Raw genomic sequence first — 16,031 nt, 5'->3', positions numbered from 1 at the left:
TTCTTCTGATTTGCATTCTGTAAGTCCTTCTCATGATGTTACATCTGAACCTGCTACTATTGTTTCATCTAATCCTAGTGTTGCTGAACCTGTTATTCATGTTTCCTCTAATTTTGATATTATTAATTCTGGTTGTCTTGATAGTTCTTTTTCACCTAATTCTCATATTGCTGAACTTATATTAGAAACTTATGTTCCTACATTAGATAATAATGTAATCATTCCCTTCCTTTATGCAAGAGCACTATACATATTTCTTAATTTACCTTCATATTTGAAAGATTATCATCATTCTTTAAAACATAATACTTCTTTTTCTGGTAATTCTTGTTCTTCATATCCTATTCATAATTTTCTTTCTTATTCTCGATTGTCTCCTAATCATAAACTGCTTATTCTTTCTCTCTCGTCTACATTTGAACCTACCTCTTATGCTCAAGCTATTCAGTATGATCATTGGAAAGATGATATGAATTCTGTGTTAGATGCTTTAGAACAAAATAAGACTTGGATTGTAATTCCTTTACCGGTGGGTAAAACTGATATTGGGTGTAAATGGGTGTACAAAGTCAAAATCAAATCTGATGGGACTCTTGAAAGATATAAAGCTAGGTTAGTGGCTAAGGGTTATAACCAGCAGGCTAGTATTGATTACCAAGAAACATTTAGTCCAGTTGCAAAACACACAACTGTTAGACTTTTCTTAGCCTTAGCCTCCATTCACAATTGGGAACTTGCACAGTTGGATGTGAATAATGCATTTCTTAATGGTGATTTGAATGAGGATGTCTATATGGATCTTCCTTTGGGTTACCAGATTCAGGGGGAGAATTGTAATGAATCTGGTATTTCATCTCAGAAACTGGTTTGTAAATTACAAAAGTCACTATATGGATTGAAGCAAGCTTCTAGGCAATGGGATGCCAAGTTCACTGATGCTTTGTTGTTGGATGGATTTAAACAATCAAAATCTGATTATTCTCTTTTCACTAAGCATAAAGGATCATATTTCATTACTTTACTTGTTTATATAGATGACATAGTGATTAGAACTAGTAATGGTTCTTTAATTTATGAATTGAAATTTTTTCTTCGATCTCATTTCAAATTAAGGGATTTGGGTACTGTTAAATATTTTCTTGGCTTGAAATAGCTAGATCAAAGGCTGAAATTTCCATTTCCCAAAGAAAATATATATTGGAATTGATTGAAGAATTTGGGTTGCTTGGTGCTAAACCTAGTAGTATACCTATGGATGTCAATAATAAGATGATGCATGTTGACTCTAATCTATTGAAAGATCTAGGAAAATATAGACAACTCATAGGTAAACTCATGTATGTGACTATTACAAGGTCTGACATATGCTGTGAATAAATTGGCTCAATTCATGGATAACCCAACAGATATGCATCTGCATGCAGCATTTAAAGTATTGAGATATCTCAAAAAAGTCCTGGTCAAGGACTTTTTATGTCTGCTAATTCAAAGCTGAATTTAACAGCATACTTTGATAGTGATTGGGCATCTTATGTTGAGATCAGGAGGTCTGTAACTGGGTTCTGCATTTTTATTGGGGAGTCGTTGATAAGTTGGAAATCTAAGAAATAACATACAATATCTAGAAGTTCTGCAGAAGCTGAGTACAGAGCTAAGGCTGTAACTTGTGAAATTGTATGGTTATTGATTTTGTTAAAAGATTTTTAGGTTTTACACAAAGATCTAGTTATGATGTTTTGTGATAATATTTCTGCACTTCACATTTCTAGAAATCCTGTATTTCATGAAAGAACAAAACATATAGAATTTGATTGTCATGTTGTGAGAGGAAAGGTTTTGGATGGACTATCAAAGCAGAACACATCAAGACAGATCAACAGGTTGCTGATTTATTCACTAAGGCTCTGCGTCCTACACAGTTCAAGATGTTGTTGAGCAAGTTGAGCATAAACAATATATATGCTCAACTTGAGGGGGAGTGACAATTGTAATTTTGCCAACAATAGTTTTATTTATATAATATAATTCTTTTGTATAGGGATATTTCTGTAAATAGATAAGCTTATGTTACAAGCATATACGACTTTTGTATATAAACACTGTCAGATGCAATTAATGAAAATTGAGTTGTATTTTTCGAAGGCCTTATTTTCTCTGTCAATAATCGTACCCTATAATTTGGCAAAAAAATTACTTTACTTTTAAAAATATATATATATATATATATATATATATATATATATATATATATATATATATATATATACTGCTATGCCTGGTATTTTTAGTCCGTTAGACTATTTTCCACTCCCATCCCATTTTTGTTATTTTAAAGTACAAGTCAAACGAGAATATAACAGTATAAAGAGAGAGAGAAACTAAAATTGTGGCCAAAATACCCCTAAGAGGTTAGGTTCGCTTAGCTTAGCTTAGCTTAGCTTAGCAATTATGCGAGAGAAAACTTTAAAGAGGCACAATTCTTAGTTTTGATTCAATCAGGAGCTTTGCTTCAATCACAAAGAACTCAACAAACCTATGTAACACTATTATATGATGATCAGTTCATGTTGGGTGTTATAGTTTTGGAAAAATTGATCAGGAACTCTAGATCGACAAAAGACATGGTAGTTTCGGTCTCCAATGGCGTCTCTGATCACGCTATAAAGCTTCTCAAGGTAAGTTGTTGTGGTAATCTCTAGTTGTTTTGCTTAAGAAAGAGTATATCTTTGTTCATTTTTTTATTAATACAGAGAATATGACGAAAATGAAAATTAACACACGGAGATGGAATTTATTCGTTTTTATTAATGGAAAGAATATGATGAAAATGGAAATTAACAGGCAAAAATGGGAAGTAGACAAAGAGCGCCAATCTTTTGGAAAAGATGAGTTGACTGTTGAAAATCTTGTGAATCAAAAGTGTGGAGGAGATGAAGAAGAAAAAAGAGGGTACTGTTGATGAGAGATGATGAAGAAGATCTCAAATTAATAAATATACATTTCACGGTCAGCAATGTCATTTCACAATCATTTAAACGTCTAAATTAGTAAAAAATGGATGGAAAGTGGAATATAGTGTTACGGACGGAAAATACAAAGATATAACCGTATGTTTTAAAAAAGACAAGAGTAAAGTAATTTTTTTTTTTTATAAAATATAAGGGCACGATTATAATTTTTCCCTTAAATAAATGAAATTGGATAGTATTTCTATTACTCTTATGGACTTGGGATAAAATTTGCATGTACCCGTCTAAATTAATATTCTAATATTCAAAATAATTATTTTTTTCAAATTATATATATATATATATATATATATATATATATATATATATATATATATATATATATATATATATATATGTACCATTCTAATTATTATTGGTATTATAGTTATTTTTAATATTGATGTTATTTATTTTGTATACATGCACGTTGTGCAGATTAATACATATTAATACATATAAATAATTTACGATGAAAGAGCTATATTGTTTTTTATATTTAAAGTTATTTTAAATTTTATTTTATTAGTTGTTTATTATATTTTATTTGCATACTATAAATAACTGCAACATTTTACTTGTTAATGCAGTTTTTTTTTTTTTTGACAAATCAAAAGATTTATAAAATATGATAAAAATGAATAAAGAAAAGTTTAAAAATATATAAATAATTTATACAAATTAAGTTTGATCAAAAAATGTAATAAATTAATATGACGAAAGAAATAATATATATCATTTAATTTTTTTAAAAGAAGAATATTTTTTTTTAGTCTTTGACTATTATAAAAAAATTACTATTTTAATTTTTTCAATAAATTTAAAAATGATAAAGACACTCTATCCTATGGATAATAACAAGTTAAGAACCCATTTAAAATGCACTACTCAAATTCGATTGTAAATTAGGTATCTGATTTGTCTCATACTTGTTTAGAAGTTCACTTTTAGTACTTGAACTCATCTGAAACCCGACTATAATTACTCATTTAAAATTAAAATATTATTTTTATTTTTCAAAAATAAAAAGTGAATAAAAATTATAAAATTATTATTTTGATTTAATAAAAATATTAAATATAATTATAGCATTAATTATAATTAAAAAGGTGTATATATACAATGTTTTTTGAAAAATAATTATTTTCTTTTGAAATATTAATTAAATGGGTAGCAGGTACTCGAGTATTTGAATTTGAACCAAACCCGAATCCAATACGAATAGTAAAAATACTAGCCAAACTAGTCCCAACCTGTTTATTCACTATTCGAATTGTCAAAACTGGATCGAGTAAAATTGTCATTCCTACTCTACCCTAACAAATTTAAAACAATAAACTCACCTTCTTAAATAAATTAAAAGCAATAAACATAAATAATATTTTTACAAATTCAACCAATCTATTGTATTCAAATCATAAAAATTATCAAAATGAAAAAAAAGAAAAGAACTTCCTGAATACTTAACCATTAGGTATCTTTTGCTCAAAGTTTAAAACAACTCAATTTTTTTTAAACTTAAAACAATTCAAAAATTTAAAGTTAAAGTTTTTGTTGGATTAGGTTAAATCGTTGCATTAGATTAGATTTAAAAAAAGTTATCAATTATCCATATTATATATTAAATATTAAATTAAAAAAATCAATTAAGTTGACACATCAAAATAAAAAAAATAAGAAAAAAAACTTAAAATTCTTTGAAAAAAAAAAGAAAAATATAATGTTGAACAAAGAGAAGGTTAATTCAGCTTTCATATACACTAAGGCCGTTTTTAGGCGACAATTTTTAACATTATGTTTACTTATATTATTCACGGTGTTAGATGACGTAATATTTATACTATTATTTAAATTTTGAGAGAATGAAACTTTTAACATTACGTTTACTTATATTATTCATAATGTTAGATAACGTAACATTTATACTATTATTTAAAGTCCGAGAAAATAAATTATAAAATGTTATTCCTTTCAATATTTGATCAAACACTGGTAAAACAATTAATTTTATCGAATATAGCCTAAAAAAATTATTTAAAACAAATTTTAATATTTTATTTTACTCCAAACATTATTTCCAAATAAACATCATATTCAAAATCCAAATCAACATTTGATGAAACAAGAGTAAAATAGTTAATTTTGCCAAACACAGTTAGAAAAATTATTTAAAACAAATCTCAGCATTTTATTTTAGGCCAAATGCATATTATTATCGCTGTACTTGCAATAAAAAACCTTGTGGCCCTTAAATTTTATAAACCGCCCATCATGACCTTGAACAGTAAAATTTCATTAACATTTTACCCCTCTCCATGCTGGCAATGAAGAGTGTGTGGTCACTCGCCGGGAAGAGAGTGAGACAAGGAAAAGGTATCCAACGTGGCAATTCTACAAACTCAAATTTCCAAAACTTAGAAACTCAGCTCTACAAACCCAGAAAATCTGTCATAACTAAAACCCTTCAATGGAGTTGAAAATAAAATTTGTTATTACTTTTGGATCTCAAATCAAACAACAAAATGAAAACCCAAAAAAATACCCGTAAAAGTTTAACAAGAAAGAAAGAATTTCTCCACATATCCGCTGGAGCAATCAAAAACTACCAAGCAAACAAAAGAAAGATTGAAGGAAACTAAAAACAAGAAGATCAATATGGATAGAGCTCACTTCACGGGTTTAAATTTTCTGAGAAACAGAGGCTTGGAATGAAGAACAGTAGCAAATTCGGAATGGTGGTGATTAAGGCCCATCAAATTAGATTCTACATAGTTTGTGATGGATCTTGAAGATGATTAAGAATTAAAAATATCATTAAGAACTACATAGTTTGTTCAACCTGTTCTCTAATTGGCAAAAAAATGAAAGGAGAGATAATTATTAAAATGAAAATTAGAGTTCTCAGCTGACAAAAGCATAAATTTCAGAATCCAATTTGATTTTCTCCCACCATTGACATTATATTCGGTTAGACTTCAGCTAATTTGAGTGACAATTTTGTCTTGCATATTTCAAAGAAACTTTGGTTACACATAACACTAGAGAACAATTGAATTGTCACTAAATGCTTACTTGACAATTAGCATTACTTCTTTGGAAAATTCTTGCAGCGTCTCGATAACCATTTGGCGTTCTCCTTCATCCCATGATGGCCTTTTCCTGACAAAAGCTTCTTCTTGCTTGATGACCAATCTCTCAAGGATTAAAGCATTCTTCAACAAATATTTAGCAAACTCAATTTGGTTTGGGGTTCCATAAAATCCAGCAAGCTTAACATACTTCAAATGTTCATAAATGTATTCATTGGGCTGGAGCTTTCCTTCTTCGTCTTTTGAACATGTTGTCTACGATGATAAAAAAATTAGGTTAAAATAATTATTATCAAATACCAAAAACATGTTCATAAAACCATAATCAAATATGTTTTAATGCCAAGATGTCAGAATGCATAATGCACATAAATTTACAGTTTAAGGGCGAAATGTGATCTTCGCCTTGTATTTTTCCTTTTTTTTTTTTTTTTTTTTTTTTTGGGAGAAAAATCTTGGCCTTGTATTTGCCACTGTGTTTTTGAGTCTTTTTTCCACATTTCTACTAATTTTGTTCCAAATTGCATAACAAAAGTGTTCAAGAGATGCTACAAACAAAATGAACCTGAAAACATTATATCAGAAGCTGAGAGCTTTCCTCTACCTATGCATTAATTGAGTGCATATGAAAACTCAAATTCAGAAATTAATCTATGCAAGTAAATGTATATATAATTCCATAGAATATGGAAATGAAGATTAAGAAGCTATTCTATAAACAAATATTCATTTAGAATTGGTTTTGGTTGAACTTAAATTCAGTAAGATAGGATTTGCAAACAAATGGTAAATTTAGCAACAGTATGAGCTACTAAAACTAGTGAATTTTAAGTATATTTAAGAAACTTAAATTTATTTACTGATTTCATATATACAAACGGTAAATTTAACGAAGGTATGAGGTACTAAAACTAATGAATTTTAAGTATATTTAAGAAACTTAAATTTATTTACTCATTTCATATATATGTATATTAACATCCATGATTTATCATACTTTGTGCAGACTCGTTGACTGAAGTAGTAAAGGTAAAGGCACCTATAAGTTATCTCCCAACTCTCTTCTTTCTTTTTTTCTTTTTTTTTCTCTTTGCATTGTTCAAGAAATCATACTAAAAAATGGAAAAAAAAATAGTAATATTCTTATCAATCTATCATAGTTTAACATATGTGAAGGATCTCAAAGTATTGTAGTATTTTGCATACAAATATACCTCTCATGTGTTTACACACATACATGTCATTTTCTTAACGATGTGCATTAATTGCATCGAAATTCCTCAGGCATTTCGTGCATGAATGATTTATTTGCAAAGATAAAACTTTTTTCAATTGTTTTATATGATGAATTGCATATATTAGATAGTATTTTCTTAGGTCTATCCATAAATTTGTTAATATGTACAACACCACTTATTAACTTTAGTACTCTTTACGATATTCTCTTTATCATTAAGACCCATAGCTTTCCTCACCTTCACACCATAATATGTAAAAAATTTCAAGGTAGTCTCTCAATATATTTTAGAGAAAAATAGAAGATGAGAGAGAGCTTGGATCCTAGATTCCACTAAGCACAATAATACAAAAAGAACCATGCTAATAACATCATCAATAGGGGAAACTAGACAATATAAAATAGATAGTTGAATCACTCACCACCAAGCTAAACGAAACCAAACAAGGAAAGGCCTTAAGAATGGAAATCATCTTCAAAATGTCAAAACTTGTATTGCCAATGAGAGCCAGCTCTAGGTTCTGAATATTACTGAAGATGGTTATGCTTTCCGGTATATGTTGAACCTGCAAAGAGAAAAAGCAAGTATTATCAACAAGCATTTAATGTAAAAATTGTTCTTCTAATCCCTCATTAATGGTTCCATTCCTCTTCACATACCCAATCACATCTACTATAAACTGTTAAGGTCCTCAGCATAGGAAGATTTTGTGAAACATGAGTGAAAATATAGCGGATTCCTGTACTATCCACGGAATGCTTCAATTTAATCAAGTTAGGAACTGCACTTAAATTGACTGTAATCGCTTCACGAGTCATACATTGAAAATGTAAAAGCTTGGGATTAGACAGCTCAAGTTCCTTTGTCCCAGCGCCACCTGTAAGACAGAATTTCTTGAGAAGTAGTAATGAACCGAGGGATAGCTTTACAGGAAGGCTACATGCAAGCAAGATCAATTGACTGAGGTTGACCATATAAGAAAATAAGGTATGAAGGTCATATCGCGCTAAAGGTGAATAAGACAAGGTAAGGGTCTCTAAGAAACTAAATTGGTTGGTGAAATTTCTTCCCAGGCGACAAGCAACCAGGCGCAAATTCTTTAAATTGGGTTTTGCACCCTCAAGAAGACTGCTTTGAAAAACATAGTTTCTTTCTAATTGTTCTCCAAACATTTCTCTAGTAGGATTGCGACTGGACGCTTCACAGTACAGATCAAGAGACAGAGTTTCAACACCCATTCTGATTGCAAAATTAACCCATCTATCAATATCAGATTTGGGACCATGCCCAAGACAAAAGGAGGCCTTAAAAGAGCGTAGGCATGTACCCTTATAAAAGTCTAGGTACTGATTAACTCCTCTTACAAATTTTTCCTCACAATTTCTGCAAGGATGTTCATTTTCTTCCAAGAAATCATGGTTTTGACCCATGTTTAACCAATTAAGTTCAAGAATGGATGGGAATGCATAGACATGCTTCCATCTATGTGATAGGACCCTGGTTCTAACAGATTCCCTCAACGGCAATTTCAACAAGATGGAATAAAGAACATCATCTGGAAGCTCGCTAATGAAATCTCTTGTCTTGGAATTGATATCCTACACCAATATTAAACAAGAACAAGTTCAAAGAAAGTAATTGCAGACCTTCCGCATATAACAATCAGTTGAAAAGAAAAATTAGGAATCGATGAATTGAATTGAGTACTCACATTGTCAGACGAAGTTGAGTTTTCAATTTTTGGTAATTTGCAGGGTTTCTCCATTTTACTTACAGGTAAGCCTTCTGAGGAAGAAAACTAAACCTAATCCCAATATAATTAGAGCATGGCATGAAATGTTTCTCTCAACTCCATCAAGAAAATGCAGAATTACAAGAGGTTCTCAATGGAAATTGCTAAACCGTATTTGATGAACTCATTCGGTGTCGTATGATACAAAATTTAAACATAATTGATTATCCCAGCTCGGTAATTTTAGAGATGCAATTTGGGGTGTGGAACCTTACCGCACGAACTGAAAAATGAACCGATTCATTTCAGTTCGGTCAGCTAAATAAAAAGATGTTCGATTATCGATTTATTCAGTTTGAACTGAATTTATGTTTTATTCGATTTAAATTCATTCAAATCTGTCGTTTGAGCTTAAAATCAAATCAAAATGTTAAAACCGATCAAAATCAATTGGCTTGACCGGTTCGGTTAGTTCTATTGATAAAAATTTCGATTTGTATTTTCTGATCTCAATTCGATTTGGTTTAATTCGATTTGGATATCCAATCAGGGTTCGAATATTGAATAAATGAATTTGGATAGTATTTTTATTACTCATGTCGAATTAGGATAAAGTTTTAAAATTCAGACAACATTTATTCATTATGAGTTTAAATAAATATTCTAATATTTAAAATAATTATTTTCTAAAATAATTTATACATATACCATTCTAATTATCATTGGTACTATAATTATATTTAATAATGATATTGTTTATTCAAGTTAATGCATATAAACGATTTACTACGAAAGAGTTATATTTTTTTAGATTTAAAGTTAATTTAAATTTTATTTTATTGGTTATTTATTATATTTTATCTGTAGACTGTAAATAATTACATCATTTTACTTATTAATTAAGTTATTTTTTTGATAAATTAAAAATTGTATAAAGATGATAAAAATGAATATAAGACAATTTTAAAAAATATAAATAATTTATATGAATAAGTTTGATAAAAAAAATGTAAATAAATTAACATAATGAAAAAATAATGTGTCATTTACTATTTTTTTAAAAAAAATTCTTTCTCGTCTTTGACTATTATAAAAAAGGTTATTTGCTCTAACTTTTTTATAAATTTAAAATGATAAAAAACACTCTACTCTAGAGATGACAACAGGTTGGATACCGTTTAGAACGTACTACTCGCTCGAACCTAATTGTGTAAATTAGTTATTTCAACCCATTTTACACTATTTTAAAAGTCCACCTTTAGCACTACAACTTATCCCAAACCCTGATTATAATTATCCATTTAGCATTAAAAATATTATTTTTATTTTTAAAAATAAAAAGTGAATAAAAATTATAAAATTATTATTTTGAATTAATAAAAATACAATATAAATATTAAATATAAGGCATTTATTATAATTAAAAAGGTTTATATATATATAATTTTCTTTTAAAAAATAATTATTTTAAATATTTTTGGAATATTAATTAAATGGATAACAAGTATGATGGAATTGGTAGGGATATTTAGAGTATTCGTCCACTCCGATCCATCTAAAAAAGATATGGGTAGTTAGAAATGAATTTCGATGGATACGAGTAACAAAACTATTGCCCGTAATGGATGCGAGTAGGGTACATATGTAACGTCCCATTTTTCTATTGAATCGAGTCATTGCTTAGAGTCGAGTCGGGCTGATCCAAAACCCGATTCGAGCTATTAGAGTCCAAAGTGGGGTAGAATGGGAGGTAATTGAAATCAGGAAAAGAAGTGGACTTACTTGAAGGAAACAAAAAAATCAATTAATAAGGATTAGGACTTGCTTGCACTAAAATATAAAGTTGAGGTCTTGAGTTGTACCATTTTGACACTTGAGGTACCATTTGGTAATTTTCACATAAAAATCAATGATATTTTGGAGATGTACCCGTGAGTTCCATTTCATTTTCATTTCTTCATCCTTATCTTCATCTTCTTCCTCTACTTTCCTCTTCCACCTTCCTTTCTCCATCACTTTTAATGGTAGTGAAGATTTTAATGGGAGTTAAGCATTAATTCAACTTCTATTCTATCCAAGTAAGTAAACCTTCTTGAATTTCATACTTGAATCATTTGGTGATATTTTTAGAGTATTCATAAGAGTTCTTATGTATAGGAGAGGTGAGCTCAAAGATAGAAGAAAAAGGAAGCTAAAAAGAAGAGCTTAAGCTTTTTGGAGTGAAGGTGTGCTATCTCTTTTAGTTTAATTCATTTCCTTGCATGAGAATTTGTGTGTTGTGTTGATAATGAGAAGATATGTTGCTTAATGTTGAGTAAGAAGACTGAAAATGGTGAAAAAGCATGAGATGAAATGAATAAATGAAGTAGATATTGAGTTCATGCTGAAACAGGTTTTGCTGGAAAAGTAACCAGTAAATTCACCTTGATTTTGACCCTATTTAATGATGGAATTAGGAAGTGTCATAGAAGAGTTATTTGTTCCTCTATGTGTTAGCTTTCCATGGGTTTTTGAATCACCCAAATCGGAGTTGTAAATTGAGAGGTATGACCAAAATAGTACAGACTGCGCAGGCTGGAAAACACGATGCGCGCTCGCGAATTTCATGTCGAGCTCGCGAATTTCGCCTGTGAACTCTCTGACTCTCATTTTGCACTTCTCGCGCTCGCGAATTTCATTGCGCGCTCGCGAATTTGGCCTGTAAACTCTCTGACCCTCTTGTGTGCTTCTCGCGCTCGCGACTTTGCATGGCGCGCTCGTGAATTGTGTTCTGATGCTATTTTAGACTTCATTTTCTATGCAATTGTATTCCCTTGCTCAACTTGTATGCCTCCAATCATTTTAAAACAAAAAGACAACATGAGAACATGTATCAAACCAACATGCAAGCATTCAAATGATGTGAAATGAGGTAAACACTATGGTGTATAAAGTTATGAATTCTATGCCATTGTATTCCTTTGCTCAACTTGTATGCCTTCAATCATTTTAAAGCAAAAAGACAACATGAACACATGTATAAACACAAAATGCAAGAATGCAAATGGTGTGAAACTAACATGACACAAGTTGCCCGCTTGGCGAGGCTATCAGCATACAGGTAAGCAGTAAGGTTTATGAAATTATGAAGCAGTTAATTTTATGACACAAGCATGTGAAAATAACATGACACAAGCATGCAAATTATGACGCAGTTACTATGCTTTTGCTTTTATATATATAGACATATCAATAATATGCTCCATTGAGGTTAGGTAGAAACCACTTAGATAAGGCTATGTCGCGACATAGGATAGCAGATCTGTGCCCCATACAGTTTGGTACTCCGGCTACAGGCCGTTGAGTGGATATGATTATATAATGGCCATAGCAGCCCAGTCATACAGTATTCATCCAGTTTCATACATTTTTTCTTATCACTTTGGTTTCACTATAACCTTATGGAGCTATACAGTTATATTGACTACAAATTGCATAATCATACAGTATAATGAGCAGCAAGTATGATAATGAAAGTATCATGATATGTGTGCTTCCATTCCATATGTGAGTACATGTTTATTTCTACATATGTATGTGCTTATATGTTTCTTTATTCGTTGCGATATTCACTAAGTTTTAATAAAAGTTGCAGAATTCATACAGCATAAAGAACACCAGGTAAGATCATGAAAGTATAATGCTATATATGCTTACAAGTTTATTTATTTAATTCTTAAGGAGCCATACAGTTATGAGATGTTATTAATCATAATTTATATGATGTTACTAAAGGTGCATAAGTCATACAACATAATGAACAGCAGGTAAGATCATGAGAGTATCATGATATGTGTGATTAAAAGTTCATGTAAAGGAGTTAAGAGATAATTTGAACTAAATTATTTATGTTATGCATTAGAAGTTTATTCTTTGCTATAAAGATACATTGATGTTGAAATTTACTGAATCTATGATTTTCAATGCTTTTATGAAATTTGTATTTTAAGTTAGTTGTCATCACACTTTGTTAAGTATGTGAATTATGAGCATCACTGAGTTTTATACTCAGCGCGTCGATTTTTATCACGCGTAGGTTGAAGATCGTGGTTGCTACTTGAAGACTTGAAGAGTACTATCAAAGCAGAAGTGATTAATTTGGTCATAGTAGATTGAGAGTTGTATAATTTAGAATTATGACATGTATTAAGATTTATGGCATGTATAATTATTACATTTGTTAGAGCTTATGTGATTGTAAATATAAGTGAAGCATGTAATTATTTTGGTGTAAGTAGTTGGAGATAAGAATAATACTTATGAAATGATTGAAGATGAAATATTTTACTATAGTTGGTGTGATTAGTTCATGAAGACTTGATATAGATCATGAATGCACTTAATTGCTGGATATTAAATGCTATTGAGGATTTATACAATTCTGAAAAGATATATAAAGTGTTATTGTGTTCTCATGATTAGTTGGAGATATTGGAAGTCTGAAGTTTAATTGGGAGTGTTTTATATTCATATTTAGCATACAATATGATATCCGCATGACAGGACATAGGTTCAACCAGATTGTAGCGTCTCGGCTCGGTTCATTCGGGTTAACGGGTGGACCGAGAAGGGATGTTACAACATATGTAGGTTTTTAGATACCTATTACTCGCTATATTAAATGAGTTTGACAATGGGTACCCGCAAGATTGTATTCATTATTAGTAAAAATTGCATTTTAAATAGGTTCGGATTTGGATATTAAAATTCGCGAGTACTCTACCCATGTAAGGGTACTTTAAATATATTTTGGATGTAGAAAAGGGTAGTAAAAATTTAAACGGGTTTAGATATAAATACTTAAATGAGTATTTAAACGAGTTTAAAATGGATACGGATTATAAAATTTTAAACGGATGCGAGTATGTGTAGTTTAAATTTAGTAGGTGCCCGCGCCGCTTCCATTCTTAGTAATGGGTAGCGGGTACATCCTTGAACCCAAACTCGACCTGAACTCTTATCTTAAACCCGTCTATTCACTATCTAAACTATCAAAATTGGATCAAATTAAATCAGATATCTGCCGGGTCGGGCAAAATTGACATTCCTACTCTACCCTAGCAAATTAAAATTCTTAGCTAAATTAAAAACAATAAACATAAATAATATTTTTCTAAATTAAACTAATTTGTTGCATTCAAATCATAAAATTACCTGAATGACGAAAAAAGAAAGAAAATTTCTGAATATTAATCATTAGATGTCTTTTGCTCAAAGTATTATGTTTTTATCACTATCCAAAAAAAAGTTGAACATAAAAAAGAAAATAAGAATTTATATGTCAAATTTAGTTAATTTAATACTCAAAAAGGGATTAAAATTTTAGAAAAAAAAAGGATAATTATATTAAAAATAACAAAATGATAGTGTGGTTGTTTATTATTGAAAAAACTAATTACTAGTATTCAATTATTAATGCAATAAATTCATTATTTGGATTGTTAATTATTGGAAAATTAGAAAGAAACCAAAGAGATTTTTTTTAATGAACTAAATTTATTATATGGTTGTTAATTATTAAAAAAAGAAAATAAAAATTTTTATAATTTAATTTCTTCGTATTAGACAATTAAATAAAAGTATCAAAAAAATAATAAATTTCACATCGCAATTAAGTTTCACAATATTATACCTCATAAGCAAACTTAATTTGGCATTTATACGATTATATAAATATAGATATAAATATATAATATAGTACAAATTTTTAATTGTTCTTATTTTTTATTTTTAAAAATTAAAATATAAAAATATTTTAAACCTTAAATGCATAATTGTTAACGGGTTCGGCGAATAGAAGCGAATTTATAAACGGATTCGGAAGGAATTTGGGTATCTAGTTTATAATTAGATTCGGATTTTAAGTGTGTATCCGACTACTGCCAACCGTAGGTACTCTCTTTCGGGCTTGCCTTTCTTTTTTAAAATAATTAAAATATTAAAGAAATAATAAATACAGAAATAAAAATAAATTATATATTTGAAACAAATTATCTTATATTCAAATATTATGCATTTAGAAATTTTCTTGGGCATAATAAGGAACAAATAAGGGGTTTAGAAATTGTGCAGTCAAGATTGTCTGGTCACAATCCATCTAAAATTTTTTCCTCTCCAAAATCAAGCTGCTGTCACTATCCATTCGATTTGAAGTTTTGATTTGGTTCTTTAAATATTAACAAGCTGTAGGCACAATCAGTTTGGTGAACTTGAACCCAACCTGTACCACTAATTTTAGACTAGATTTACACCGATGGGTAATAACTTTTAAGTAGTTTTTAACGTTTTGACTAAATGTTATTTTTTTATAGTATTCTGTAACTTAAATATTATCATAACATTCTATAAAAAGATTAACCTTTGTGAGGTTTAATTTTTAGAATTTTATGAAAAGCCACTAAAACACAGCTACTAGTTATTCAAATAGCTAAACATTATTCAAACAGCTAACAACTAGCAAAGCATTTAATTTTTCCGATAAATCTTTAATTTCAATGTGTTTTTGATAATATTTCTAACATGGTTACATTGTTACATGTGTTATTTTTTAGAAAAAATTAATGCAAATTCAATTTCGATATTATAGGTATTTTTTCCCTAAAAAATAATGGGAATTTGAGAAAATATTAATAAATTAATAATTTTAAAATATCTATGGGAGAAATAAGTTCATCAATTTTATAAATAAATACAAATAATCATCTACAAATTGTAATTTTAAACTTTAATGGGTGCTCGGAATATGCAGTTGGAGAATAAGATGCATTTTCCAAGATCGAACTTCTATTCTCATGGATTGAGATTGGTTACCACCTCAATCAATATTTTATTGGTGAAATTTGCTTATCTTTAAAAACTATTGTTATCAACATAAACAGGAAATGTTAATTTTGATGGAAACTAAGTTCTCGACACACAGAATATG

At 29.4% G+C, this 16,031-nt stretch overlaps 1 protein-coding gene across 1 annotated transcript; it reads right to left on the bottom strand.

The window, feature by feature from the left end:
* Window positions 1–5,929: 5,929 nt before the first annotated feature.
* LOC105636471 (F-box protein At5g03100) lies at window positions 5,930–9,311 on the bottom strand. Its single transcript, XM_089716592.1, has 4 exons — window positions 9,047–9,311; window positions 7,995–8,933; window positions 7,757–7,900; window positions 5,930–6,352 (listed from the first exon to the last, which is right to left on the bottom strand). The coding sequence occupies exons 1-4, from the start codon at window positions 9,098–9,100 to the stop codon at window positions 6,077–6,079; spliced, it is 1,413 nt and encodes a 470-aa protein (XP_089572718.1). The 5' UTR covers window positions 9,101–9,311; the 3' UTR covers window positions 5,930–6,076.
* Between the last annotated feature and the right edge of the window lie 6,720 nt (window positions 9,312–16,031).

This window comes from Jatropha curcas, chromosome 11, assembly GCF_041381405.1.
Source record: "Jatropha curcas cultivar XTBG-Jc1 chromosome 11, XTBG_Jcur_1.0, whole genome shotgun sequence".
NCBI classification, from domain to species: domain Eukaryota; kingdom Viridiplantae; phylum Streptophyta; class Magnoliopsida; order Malpighiales; family Euphorbiaceae; genus Jatropha; species Jatropha curcas.
This window is presented reverse-complemented; position numbering and strand designations above follow the sequence as displayed.